Source organism: Leptonotus elevatus, chromosome 8 (assembly GCF_054856555.1).
Source record: "Leptonotus elevatus isolate MCC_2025b chromosome 8, RoL_Lele_1.0, whole genome shotgun sequence".
NCBI classification, from domain to species: domain Eukaryota; kingdom Metazoa; phylum Chordata; class Actinopteri; order Syngnathiformes; family Syngnathidae; genus Leptonotus; species Leptonotus elevatus.
The window spans coordinates 22,687,271-22,700,943 of record NC_141246.1 but is presented as its reverse complement, the minus strand read 5'-3'; the positions used below and the strand labels follow the sequence as shown (position 1 = coordinate 22,700,943).

The 13,673-nt window shown below is 39.9% G+C and overlaps 2 protein-coding genes across 3 annotated transcripts; one reads left to right on the top strand and one right to left on the bottom strand.

Moving 5' to 3' along the window:
- Positions 1–549: 549 nt before the first annotated feature.
- On the bottom strand, positions 550–2,643 carry LOC147170233 (group XIIB secretory phospholipase A2-like protein). The gene is made up of 4 exons (XM_086082139.1): positions 2,317–2,643; positions 1,817–1,905; positions 1,476–1,641; positions 550–994 (listed from the first exon to the last, which is right to left on the bottom strand). Exons 1-4 carry the CDS (start codon positions 2,576–2,578, stop codon positions 876–878), a joined length of 636 nt encoding a protein of 211 aa, XP_085938265.1. The 5' UTR covers positions 2,579–2,643; the 3' UTR covers positions 550–875.
- A 1,258-nt stretch (positions 2,644–3,901) lies between these two features.
- Positions 3,902–13,594, top strand: LOC147170232 (uncharacterized). 2 transcript variants are annotated; one of them, XR_015095728.1, is made up of 10 exons: positions 3,902–4,097; positions 4,236–4,317; positions 4,919–5,263; positions 5,343–5,441; positions 5,549–5,665; positions 5,846–5,953; positions 7,011–7,165; positions 7,274–8,745; positions 8,817–8,959; positions 13,039–13,594. XR_015095728.1 is itself a non-coding variant. In XM_086081765.1 (9 exons), the coding sequence occupies exons 1-9, from the start codon at positions 4,021–4,023 to the stop codon at positions 8,897–8,899; spliced, it is 2,538 nt and encodes an 845-aa protein (XP_085937891.1). In that variant the 5' UTR covers positions 3,902–4,020; the 3' UTR covers positions 8,900–9,448. The 2 variants fall into 2 exon arrangements, 1 of the variants encoding a protein (XP_085937891.1); XM_086081765.1 differs by lacking the exon at positions 13,039–13,594 and having other exon boundaries at positions 8,817–9,448.
- Positions 13,595–13,673: the final 79 nt, after the last annotated feature.

The window sequence follows — 13,673 nt, the reverse complement described above, 5'->3', positions numbered from 1 at the left end:
TATGGCTAATACTTGTATAATGCCACATCTACACTAGTATGGCGGACGCGCTGACATATCGCTCGGAACGGGCAACATGTCTGCAGCAGAAATTAAAAAAAAAAGAACAAAAGATCTTTATGTTAGATGTCCAAAGGGTTTGTGGCTCCCATGATTTATTTTAGGAAATGGGTTCAAATGTCTCTATAGTTGCCAACCCCATGTCAGCATCTGAAAATAGAACAAACGCCCCGATATTTCTCATTTTATGGACAAGCGTTTTCCTTTCCATAGAAGCGTTCACTACTAGGAAAATGCTTGTTCCATAACATACTGTATTGGGGCAATCATTGTGATATTTCCAGATTAGCGATGTCGGAATACATTTTGGTGACAATCTAGTTTATTGACATTAAGCGACATAAGAGTTTTTACGCTTGTATTTAAGCGTTATAGACTGTCCTGTGTGCAGTCTATCGCAGTGTCCTCGGCTCTTGTTTTTTGTTTTATTTTGTTTTTACAAATACGCACATACTAGTTTACAAACACGTCATGCCACATTACACAATGCCACACAAAAAACTCACAGTTTACTTTGAAAAGTTTTTCATCAAAATTGGCATATTTCTTGCCTAACATTTTTACAAAGGCCGTGATAGGCTGTTACAGATAAGACTGGCTATTAATCAAACCAGGTCACACCATTGTTTCTTTACATTTTAATGTCTTAGTGATAAACACCTCAACTGTAATATTTTGCAACACAAAAATAGCTATTCTGAAATAAAATAACATTTGAATTGAAGGGGCAAAATGTGTATTTAAGTCCTCAGCCTATAGTCCGCTCGTGGGGACAGGTGTGCTTCACCTGTCTTATTATAGGAATGCGCTATGTGTTAGAGTTCATCTTTCTCTTCTCCTTGGCAGTAGCATGATGCTCTCTGACTGTTCATGTAGGGTCTGCAGCCCAGAGTCCACACCGTGTTGAACAAAGTGTCTGCCACCGTTTCACATGCTGATGAGAGAAAGTGACAGACAAGAGGCACAGTGCAGATCAGTCTTTGCAGCAGAGTAATCAAAAGTACTTATCAGAAAACACTGTGTAATATAATTGCAGGTTTTATGCATTTGAGAAACTTTTTTTAAACAGGTTTTCAGAACTGGGCCTTAATGGTGATTGCGTCGGCTGCTTTAGCTCCATTTTGTTGGGCAATGATGAATAATCCTCATATATGAATTACAGTATATTATTTTAATACATTTCCACTCATTTGTGTATTAAAAAAACCCACTTTGTCTTCAACACAAATTGTCAACTCATTGAAGCATTTAAAAGGTCCTTCTCAAATTTTCAAAAGCAGTCCGTTTCAACCATCCAGGAGTTACAAGGAAATTAGATAACATTCAGCTGACAGACTCAAAGGAAAGTCAGTTTCCTAAGTGGCCCTTGGCTGTAACATTTCAATGAGGAAATGGTGTGTAGAGAGGATACCAACCTTCAACTTTTGACACAAAACCAAGGCTCTTCTTGAGGTCGGTGCAGATGCTGTGGAGGCACCAGCGGAACTTGGAGTCGCAGCGGTACTTGTTTGAGCCACAGGTATCATAACACATATCCAGCTGATTGCAACACTTGGTCATGGCGGGGATCCCCATATCCATCTGGGGCACAACACATCATGAGCCATGAAAGATTGTAAAATAAATTAACGTTATATTGAGTACAGTAAAGATCTATTTTGTTGGATTAATGACAAAGTAGTTAGGTCAGGTAGTTTTTTCTTCTTTTTTTTCTAAACATTTTTGGGAAACGTTTTGAATGTTATGAAGTGCATACCCCCTCTGGAACAGGAAGACCAAAGAAGTATGAGCTGCACCCATCAGGCACAGGCATCTGGTACCCGGGACGTGGAATTGGAGCAGGACCTGAGAGATGTTAATAACTAAACATCACATTCATTCATTCATGGGTGCAAACACACATTGATAAATCAGATATCACCACATGAAACCTATTTGCTATCAGTTGAGGTCGCAGTCCACTTTGTGACCCTCCCAGATGATAACAACATTGATAATTCTAATGAATTTACAACATCGGGTCCTGTGAAAGGCTGTTGTACTTGATACAGTAAATGACTAAAATTAGGTTTTTACTGTGGAATTTCAGTATTGTGATATTCATCTGATCAGCATGCCCAACTGATAACTAAACCGCAAAACTAATTGAAACAATTCAATATATTTCACTTGAAAACTGTAAAGCTCTGACAATGATGGATCACTCGAACCATATTCTGCCAAATTATACTTGTTGGATTCAATAATCAAATTTACCGTATCGGCAGCGGTATTGGCAGAGTCCATCCCGGCCACCCATGAACTCCAGAATTGAGTCAAAGTAGCCAGTGGCAGCCTCAAAGCCACCCCTCAGCGAGTTCAGGCCCCATTCGGTGTTCTCTTCGTCCTCTCCATTGGATGCTGGAGATGGAGGTGACGCTGGTGCGACAGTTTCCTCGGTTTCTTGAGTGACAGCACTGCACAGGAGCAGTAGCAGAAGTGGAGCAACAACAACCCAGCCGGTCATCCTGCAGCTCATACAATTCAGTGCACATAAACTAAGAGCTCACAGGCTGAATAGTGAAACTGCATGACCTGAACTTTGAGCGTGCAGACGTCAGGACAACCAGACGTGGAAGAACAAAGTCCAGGTTTTGTCTTGCAGGACTTGTAATCACTCTTTGTGATCAATGGCACACACTCATGTTGTACCCCAGCTCGTTCAGGCTGGTTTCAATAGATTTAGTCCTATTAATTTAGAACAAACTCTTTTGTTGCGACTCATTTGGGCTTCAGGTCCAGCGGTAATGTCTGGAGTAGATAATAGAGCAACAATTTTACTGCATCTAATGCGGAAATGGGGCAAAGGCATTAAAAAAAGAAACCACAAAGTTAGCCAAATGTCAAAATTATTGGTAATTTTCTTATGTGGAAAGCAATCAGACTGATTTGTGTTGTTTTGAGGAGAGTTTCAACTGTTTTTTTAGGCTTATTTTTGTTCCTCAAATATATATTTTTGTAGGCTGTAGTGCTCTTAATTTGCCAAAGGGATTTTGAATACCACTAACACGGGGGTAACCAAGTTAACCACCAGTATTATTTGCAACTGTGTGATTACAATATACCGATATCGATGTGAAACAATATTGTACCTATATTTAAAGGGATACTTAACTAATGTAGCTATTTTCAACCACAAAAAGTTAAATTTGGTCTATAATTTGACAACCTTATTTGTCATGTACAATTCATACCTTTAAAAACACATTTTGCCACTTTGTATCGACTGAGAACGACATCACAGCTCACCTGTTTTCTGGGTTTGGTCATGATACATTGACAAACTGAGCCATGATTGGTCATTTACCTTTGCCTGAGCACACATGTAATTATAGACAAAATATTAACTTCCTACTGCTGAAAATAGAAACATGAGTTAAGTATCCCATTACACATTTTATAATGGCCACGTGTCATGGTACTGTGATCCTTTCTGCGTGTTTTACCTTGTCCTCTTGATAGTACAGTAAAGTGCACCAAGTGCTAATATTTAGTTGAACTGAAAGAAAGGCACATTATTATCGACTCAAATTCAAGTACTGTAGTGTCATCAAACATAGCGATTATGTTGACCACTAGATGTCGCCAGTATTAGTACTGACTTCTCTAACAAACATTTTGGCATTTGTTATCCAGTTAATTTAGTTGCTCAGCTGCATTATGCTATTGTTTCTACTGTGGTCATTTCCAATATACACTTTTATTTATGTTTCTATCGTCACAAGAAGTTCACAACAGAGAATCGTAGTTTAAACCTATTTAAAATAAAATTTAAAAAAACCGAGGGACTGCGAACGCAGCACAGTTTTGTGACGCAAATTTTACGGGACACGACTAAATTGGAATTGCTCTGTGATCTTGAGAGCTTATTGATGCACTTATTTATTTTTCTTTTTGTTTTTTTTAAGGTTTCTCGTCACAATGTCTTTCACAAACCTCTTTGCGAGTCTCTCTGATAGTTGTGAGAAGATTAATGATCAGCCGTCTTTTACAGTCAGGTAGTTCTTGCTGCTCGCTGGGGTTATTTTGCCGTGACTGGCAACTCTCCCACGACAAAAATAGCCACTTCGTACTACATTTTTGTCACAATAAGTCTTGCAAGTGCTACTCTGACCTCATCTAATTGTTTTTTTTAGGGACGACATTGGCAAGGTTCAAAGAAATACTAGAGGCAAAAAGAGGGCGAGCATGGGCCAGCCACCTGGTCCTTTTGTGAAGGTATGTTACTGTTTAAATCCTTCTAAGCGTATTTAGTTATAACCGTAATGTGAAATGCTCACATATTGTCATGAACGCTACGCCTGACTGTTCTTTTTGTTTTATTCTTGGCTAGATAGGGGATCTTAGAGCAGACTGCATGCTTTCCATGTCAGTCCCAAAGATGCTTCAGTTTGACAGCATGATCACACTGAGGATACAGTATACGGTTCACTAATTATTAAAATTTTATTTTCTTCGTTTGAACAGCAAAAGTTTAGCCTGGTTTCATGTCAGACAGTGAGAATGAAAGTCTTTTTATGTAGTGTATTCAAATTTCTGATTTCAACTGTATGTCAACTTTGAGTTGAACTAAACAGACCCATAGTTCACACTGAGTAGGTACATTTGTGAGTAGATTAAAAGCTTATTATTTCAGTTTACACAATATACATTTCTTGCAACATTGTCTTCGTGGGCTGCTGTGAGACCTTTTTAATGTAAGATATGTGCACTACTTTTGGCTCAAAGGTAGGGAAACACTGTTAAAACAAGTGATACCACCCACAGGTGTTAGCATTTCATAATTTAGACAATTGATTTGTCTGTATTTCTTTCACAGAGACAATGTAACCGGACACCGGCAAGCAGGACTGATGTTGATACCTTTTCCCAAGATGATTCTTATTCCAAGACTTTAAACTATCATGCACTGATCACTGACCATGTGAATAAAAGGGCTGGCTTAACTAACGAGAGAGCATATAACTGTGCCAACAAGGCCCGTTACAGTGAGCAACAAATTAAAACAAACGACAATGTGAACCAGCAACAACAGAAAAAACAGACCAAATACCAGAAAGGTCGACAACAGAAGCAAGGACAGCCTCAAAATCGAAGGGGGGGCCATCAGACAAAAAGTTCAATGAAACCTGGGGGCAGAACACAGTACAGAAATAAGACTCAGGTGAGAGTTATTGATGAAAGTGCGTATGCTTTACTTCAAATTCTACTGGCATGTCCCTTATAATTATTTCTCTTCTCAGACCATCAAGTATTTCTCACCACAGTTCAAAGAGCAGAATGTTATGCTGGTGAATGAACAAATGGTTTGCCGACATTTCATTCATGGAAAATGCATCAAGGTGGGTGATAGTTTTGTGCATGTTAACTCAAAAGTGATATCCAACAAAAGAAAAACATTTCAGTACATGTGTTGAAAAGTTGCTGTTTTCCGTTCTACTTGTCGCAGGGTGACAGCTGCCAAATGCAGCACATTGAAGCTTGCAACGATCTCATCAAAGAGCTTTGCAAGTATTTCCTTCTAGGAAGTTGCAATAAAGGGGAGCAATGCCCATTTATGCACAATATCCTTTGCTGTAGTCAAATAATGTAATTTTGGACTCCACTGTCTGCAGGTAAAAACTTGTACGGTAACATGTTGCATGCTGGGCTAGGCAAGCCAGCGTTTGGTGTAAATTGTTGATCCACATTAGGGTAGAGCCCGAAGTGCATCCATTTGATTAGTTCCCTTGACAGCTGTGCACATTCCTTCCCCTGCAAATTTTTCCATAAAAAAGGAAACTGCTCTAAAGGTGAGGGCTGTCGGTTTTCTCATGAGCCGCTTGACGACATCACCACAAAATTGTTGAATGATGTGAGTATATAAATTTAGTTTGTTCACATTTTTTGTACATTTGATCATACAAGAAAAAGTATGTGAACCCATTTGGAATAAATTTGTCATAAAATTTGATCTGATCCTTACCTATCTCACAATAGACAAACTCAAAACAAATTTCATCTTTTTATTGGGCACACCATTAACATTTACATTAGTCAAAGTCCAGAGTCAGCCAACCTTGATTGCAATTAACATGAGACGATTGGAGATGTTGGTTGCCCTATCAAAAACCTGCCTTATGAAAAAGCACAACCATTTTTAGGTTTCATTTCTCAAGAAGCATTGTCCCTTGAAAACCATGCCTTTTGCATAAGAGTATCAGAACACTTACAGTTAAGAATTACTAACTTGTATGAAGGTAGAAAGGCTAACAAAGGTCTTGCTTAAAGTTTTGACGTCTACCAATATGTAGTAAGACAATTTTTTCTTCTTCATTTTTTTTCCTTTGGGGGTTCAGACACATTACAACAGATTTCATCGATCACATCATTTGCAACATTAACATCCAAAAAAAGGGCTGACAGATTGAAGCCATGGCTTATTAATACCCCGTACCCATAATTTAACACGGTCGCTACTTTCCCTTAATAATGTGGCTGAGGTGAAGACAAATAAAAGACAGAAATCACTAGCGTGGTAATGTCTCAAGTTGACAAATGTACAAGTAAAACATTATTCAAGAATGAATTTAAGGACACCAAAGACGAAGCCACTTATGTCCAAAAAACATTGTGACAACACACTGGTTTGGATTTTTGCGAAGGAGTGCCTGGATGTTCTACAACACTACTTGGAAACGATTATGTGGACAGATGAAACCAAAGTCGAGTTGTTTGAAAGGAGCGCAAGACACATAATCCGGCGTGTGTTTTCAGTTATATATATTGATTGTTGTTACTTAGATGAGGGTCAGGTCATATTTTATGACAAATTCATGCTGAAATCAATCATTTCAAACAGTGCACACACTTTTTCTTGCAATTGTACTTTAAATTGTGTTCCAAACTACTGCACATTTCTTCCTCTACAGGCAATGGAATTAGAAAGGGAGCTTGCTAAGAAAGCTGAGCAGTCTTCAGTTCAGCCCGAGACGGTAGATGAGCCAGAGGTCACACAAGTTCCCAATTACTCTGATATACCTCAAGAAGAAAATAAGGGGTCTGATAAATTAGGTCAACCTTTCAGGTATGTGTTTACATAATCGGCCAATATCTAGAAAGTAATCTTTAAAAAGTCTGCACGGCTGGGCTCACTGTAAAAAGCATTATTTGATTTATATATGTATTTTTTCAGATTTAACTTTTATAACAGTGCCGAATCAAATGCTAATAATACGGAAACGTGCCGTACTGATGAAGCGGAGGGCGCTACTGAAGAAGATGTCCAATCAAGTGAACCAGCTTGCCAGTCTCCATCACTTAACCTCTGTCCTGAACCGCCAGTTTTATATTCTGTTGAAGCGGTGCTGGGACCTCAGTCGTCCGCTGTCTGCAAAACTCCCATAAGGGAAAATCCAAGTACCTTCTCTGTCCCTCCAGTTTCCTCTGGTTGCAGCGGCTCAACAAACCATTGTAAAGTCCCTTACTCAGTTGATGTTGTCCTCGGGGCATCTAAATCCACAAAGAGCTTCACTTTGGGTTACTCACCAACCACTGCTACACCAACGCTACAAATCGGATCTTATACTCCAACAGGGGAACAGAGTTCAGCAAGCCAAAATAACAAATCCTCAGATTTATTATGTACGCAGAATGATGCTAACAAAGTGCTGAAGAAAACTTGGAAAAAGACAGCAGCCCTCCATGTAGCACAAGACAATCATTGTGACAATACACCAGTGCCTACTACTACTACTTTGAAACCCATCCAAGAAGAAAAGTCTGACGAATACATGAAAACAGGACCCACAAGCCATAAAGCCTCTCTTCATTGTAGAAAGGAAGAAAAGCAGCATCTAACAACAGACATGACATCTTCTGTACAATCCTGCAAGGGCGGGTTTCAAACCCTTTTTTCAAGCCCACCTCATTTGACATCTACTCTAAAACATTCCCCACCCGTCAAGTCCCGTCAATTGCATCAGACAAATGATTTACATCCTCGTAGTCCGTCACCTCCCAGGTTCCCACAGAGCGCTTGTGTTCCTGCCGCACTTGTCAAGCCTTCTTCAGAAACCGGTGCTTGTGGCAGATCCAACACTCACCTTCCTCTGCAGTGTGCCAAAAACACCAAATCTGCACTTTGTTCGAGTGGAACGGCAACACGACGTAAAACTGATTGTTTTGGCCCGTCGGCACCTGGATGTAATAAAACCTTGAAAATGCCATTTAAAAGCCTTTTTGCCGGCAGCAGCATTGACACTCAGAGTACAACACCCTCATCCTCCCCCAACCACTTTTCTCAATCGCTCGCTGTTTTTCCCAAGTCCACGAACATCAACTGCCAAGATTCTTCTATTGAAAAGATTGCTGTACCAGACAAGCCTCGTGCAAGTTTTCTGTGCGGCCTTTTTAACACCCCTCTCAGTCAACTTGAGACTCTACCGCGCGCGTCTCAAACAAACCAGTCGTACCAGCCAGGAGATCCAGCAGCTCTCTTGTCAGACGCCACTCAAAGTGAAACCCCTTTTCCAAACCTAGCCCCACAAGCAGCATCCTCCATAGAAAATGACAGATTAGGAAACGCTCACAGGGCAAAACCTTCCGGTCCTTGTACATCGGCAGCCCATCAGCAGCTACCTGTCACGCCTCCTTCATCTTCCGTTGGTAAGATGCCCTAACTCACTGCTTATGAACATCATTCAGTTCTGATACAAGTTGTCTATTTCATGCTCTAGATTGTTCATCAGCAGCCACTTCAAATTCAGTTCTGAAAACACTCTTCCGGTCCTTGAGCCCATATCGGCAAGACAGACTGTAACTCAACGGTATTCAATTCCTTTCCAGTTAGAGCACATGTGAGAGGTGGAATACATGCTTGGTAAGTTTTATGATGTACAAAAGACTTCTGTAAAGTGCATGAAAGGACAAACATTTCATAGTAATGTCTCTGTTGTGCAATAGTTATTATTATTTTCTCCTCATGAACAGCTCAACATTACTTTGGGTCAATCAAGTGACTGTTAGCAGAATGTCATAAATGAATTTCCACTTGTGATTTGGTTTTGCAGTCACACTTTTAATTTGACATACTCATGCATTAATAAAACATTTATATATAAAATTAATTGTACAGCTACATTTGTTTAAAGGAACACACCACTTAAAGCTGCTCTATGTAGCAATTTGCCCCAAAATATCTACAATAGCCTTATTATTTGACCATTTATGACTCAAACATCTTCAAATTAACACCTAACGCCTGGTTCACATGGCAAGATTTAAAAATTGTCGACAGACTTGCAAACTGTGAGAGACCCTACACGTGACGAGAAAAAAATCACAGTAGTAAACCGTGTGTGGTGTGCAGTGACACGGCACAATCAACACATCACACACGAACCAATTTCATTCATGAATATTTCCTGGTTAGACGGGAAATCTCGGAAAAATTCCTCTAGATTAAACGTGATTTTAGAGTAAACAAACATGGCGGACGAGTCACCTTACTTCCTGGTTTGTATTTAGCCGGAAAAAAGGCGGCATAAAAAGAAAATAGCGCAAGCACGTACTTTCTCATGACTGTTTTGATTTTGGATTTCCCACCGTCTTATCGCTGCCTTGCTTTCTGATTGGCTGCACGTCTCAGTCAACCGGCTGCGTGCTTGTTTGTCCTTGGGGCACGCCACACACGGTGCAAAGTCGGGCCAAAATAATCCAACATGTTGATTATCTCTGATTTGAGATGGGAGCGGCCCAAACGACCTTTCGAGTGGCCGAGATCGGTCTGAACACACCACACACTGCAAGATTATCTGTTAAGATTATCTTTTGGATATCCGCTCGTCTTTACGATTGTCTGGAGGGGAGATTCGGGGCTAAAATTGGGCTAATTCTCCTGCCGTATGAACCCGGCTTTAGCTGTTCACAATGGGTAATCCTACTCCTGCAAGCCTATGGGCCAATAGTTTTCAACTGGATTCAGGTTTGAATTTTCCACCCTCTGTCTTTGGATGTGACGTCATCCGCACTGTGTGTACGTGAAGAAGGGAGTGTGTGGTTTCATTTTTCGACCAAACGTGGCAGTAGCGATCCAAAGTTCAATTCTCTGCATTGAGCAGCTTTAATGTTCATTTTCGATCACTCTACAAACACAATTCCACTGATGTTGGGATGTTGTTTTAAACATAAATACAAACCGAATACATCCATCCATCTTCCGAACCGCTTTCAATGATTTGCAAATCATGTTCAATCTATATTTAATTGAAACACTACAGAGATAAGATATTTATTTTTCAAATTGATAAACTTCCTTATTTTTAGCAAATAATCAATATATTAAAAAAAATTATAATTTTATGGCTGCAACACTTTTCAAAAATTGCTGGGACAGGGTCATGTTTATCGCTGTGTTGCATCACCTTTTTTCTTTTAACAACATTGAAACTGAGAACACTAATTGTTGAAGCTGGATGGTTTTTCTGTATTCTCGCGGTATTTGTGAGTTTACAAACTCCAGAGAATCCATCTTGTACCGCTCCCATTGATTTCCACCGATACCGAACGACTGGTAGTTCGGACCAATCACAGAGCGACATTGTATTTGGGGGCGGGATATGCAGCTGTGACGAAACAAGAAGCGCCGAAGCTGTGGGAAGAAACAAACCAAACATGGCATCACCGGTGGACGAATGCGTGGACGCTGCAATTAATTCTGTTCTCGCTGAATTAATCTCCTGTATTCGAAATTCAACATTGCAAAACCGACAACATAAACTCAACGCCATGATATCAGCTCGTCACAACAGTCGCATGTCGGTGACGACATTTTCATCCTTTGCCGTGATTGGTCGAAACAAAAGTTAGGTAGACGTGCACACGATTCTGCCTCGTCCAATCAGCTCGAAGTGTTGTACAGCATGCCCCGCCTTTCCCGAGCAAATCAACGCGGAGCAGTCCCAGACTGATATTGTGGAGAACTCCCTCGAGTGAAGCACAAATCAATCTGGCTATTGCCAGGCTAGTTTTCCCCCTTATTCTTGCTTGATATACAGCTTCAGCTGTTCAACAGTTTGGGCTCTCTGTTGTATTTGACGCTTCATAATGCGCCACACATTTTCAATGGGAGGAAGGTCTGTACTGCAGGCAGGCCAGTTTAGGACCTGCACTGCAGAATGTGGTTTGCTGAAATAAGCATTGCCATTGCCACGAACCCAGACCCATACCAGCTCAGTGGCCTAGTGGTAGAGTGTACTCCCTGAGACTGGGAGGTTGTAGGTTCAATCCCCGGTTGAGTCATACTGAAGACTGTGAAAATGGGACCGATTTGCCTCCCTGCTAGACACTAAGCATTACGGATTGGAATTAGGGGGTTAGACTACCAAATTATCCCTGAGCGCAAGCACCTGCTGCTCACTGTTCCCTCAGTGGATGGGTCAAATGCAGAGAACAAGTTTCACCCCACTTAGGTGGGTGTGACAATCAGTGGTACTCTACCATAACCTTTAACTTTACTATCACAGTGAATGACTGAGCAATTCAGGGAAGCTCCTTTTGTACCCAATCATTGCACCGTGGCGGGACTTCCGACTTCCGTAAATCACACACCTAAGCTGTTTCCGGTTACTGTTACGACATAATAGGCAGTGTCCCAATACTCACACTAATGAAAGAATGGAACGCGCTCTTTCATTTGGGACCCATGTTCATGTAGTCAGAGCACACAATATTCTGTTTGCCTTGAAAGATGAGTTAAAATGCTTAAAATCGGCTGGCACTGTCAGGGTTGTTTTGGGGATAACGTGTGGCAATAAAAGAGTTAATTATCTGGTCTTTGTAGTGTATTCAGTTAAATATAGATTGGACATGATTTGCAAATCATTGTATTGTGTTATATATGTTTAATGTCCCAACTTTAATGGAATTGGGTTTTGTATTAGGCAGTGCGTATCAACATTAATATTAATAGTGCAAATGTCAATGGCAACTGATTCCCTGAAAAAGGTCAAGTTGATTAAGTGTAAGAAAGAATGACATACCTTGGTGTGCTGCCATATAGGACATTTTCAACCAGTTTACATAATAACTGTGATGTGTTCCATGTACACATACAATTTCGTGACAATGGGTCACAGCTTTTAGCATATTAAGTGACGTTATGGGATTTTTTTCTACAAGACAACTACAAGACAACCCAATGACGTGAATAGAATAAAAAATATTGCAAGTTTCACTAATATTTTTAGAGTATAATTTGGACATGCATATACATGTTAATTGTTTAGTTTTTTTGTGACAATCGGTCACGGTTTCCTACATAATGCAACCGTAATGTAACGGTTGCACCTGCTTCATGGACCATGGGCCAGCCACTGTCGCTAAAAATCTTTGTTCTTTCATTCTTTTTCTCAGGAACGTATGAAACCTGAGATGGTTTGGAATGCTGTCTAAATTATGGCAATACTTGATGATGACATGAAGGCATTTTTATGGCACAATAGACCAGGAAACAAGTCCGAAAGGAATAGTTATAGCACACATGATCACAGTGATTAGATAAACTGTTCAAAATGTCCAATATGGCGGCATACAGGGTATGTCAGTATTTTTATACTTAAACAGTTTTTTCATTGACAGCAGTATACATTTTTATACATCTTCTGATGAAATGAAAGAAAATGAACATGCAGTGGTGTGCTCCTTCAAATCCAAATAGTCGTATTATGATCTCCTTTTTTTTTAACATCACATCAAGCTAACATTTAAGCAATGTTGTGTTCGTTTTTTACGTCTACTACATGTCAAGACAGATGACAATAGCACTGAGAATGGAACTTTTCAAGAGCACTCCTACAGTTCTACAGTATGCATATCAGAACAGTTATACAATTATACAGTGATGCATTTGTATTGTAGGGAAAGCAACAAAATATGCCCTCTTGTAAACCCTCTTTTCAGGGTCGTGCCTGCCTGTTGCAGCTGACTTCAGGCGAAAGGCGTACTGCACTGGACTTGTCGCCAGCCGGTCATTGAGTGGAAACGAACCAACGCTGCTTGTACTGAAGTCATGAACGTACCACGACAGCATCACTGACTTGTGATGGTCTAATTTGGTTGATGAAAGAGCAATTATGAAGATGGAAGACAATAAAAACAAATTTCCACTCAATAATGATCGACCAACTAGTTTTCATTTCTCGATAACCAACTTTTATTTATTTTTTTACTTAAATGTAAACTCTGCTTAGCAGATTGACCTTCCGTTAAATATTAGGCAATTTCCCTTTATCCACTTTTAAAACACATCTTTATTTTATGGCTTTTGACTCAGAATGAGACTCACCATTGTTTCTGTGTTTTATGGTCCATGCTGTATTTTGTGATATTTAATTTATTGATATTTTATTTACTTGCCTACTTCTTGTGTTACTAATTAATTTTACTTATTTACTTACCCACTTCTGATATTTATTAATTTGTTTGGTGTTATTTAGTTGTACCTGTCTTTATTTCATGGCTGATTTTTACTCCATGTACAGCGATGGTTTTAAAGTGCTTTATAAATAAAGTTGAGTTGAGTCGTAGTTTTTGGT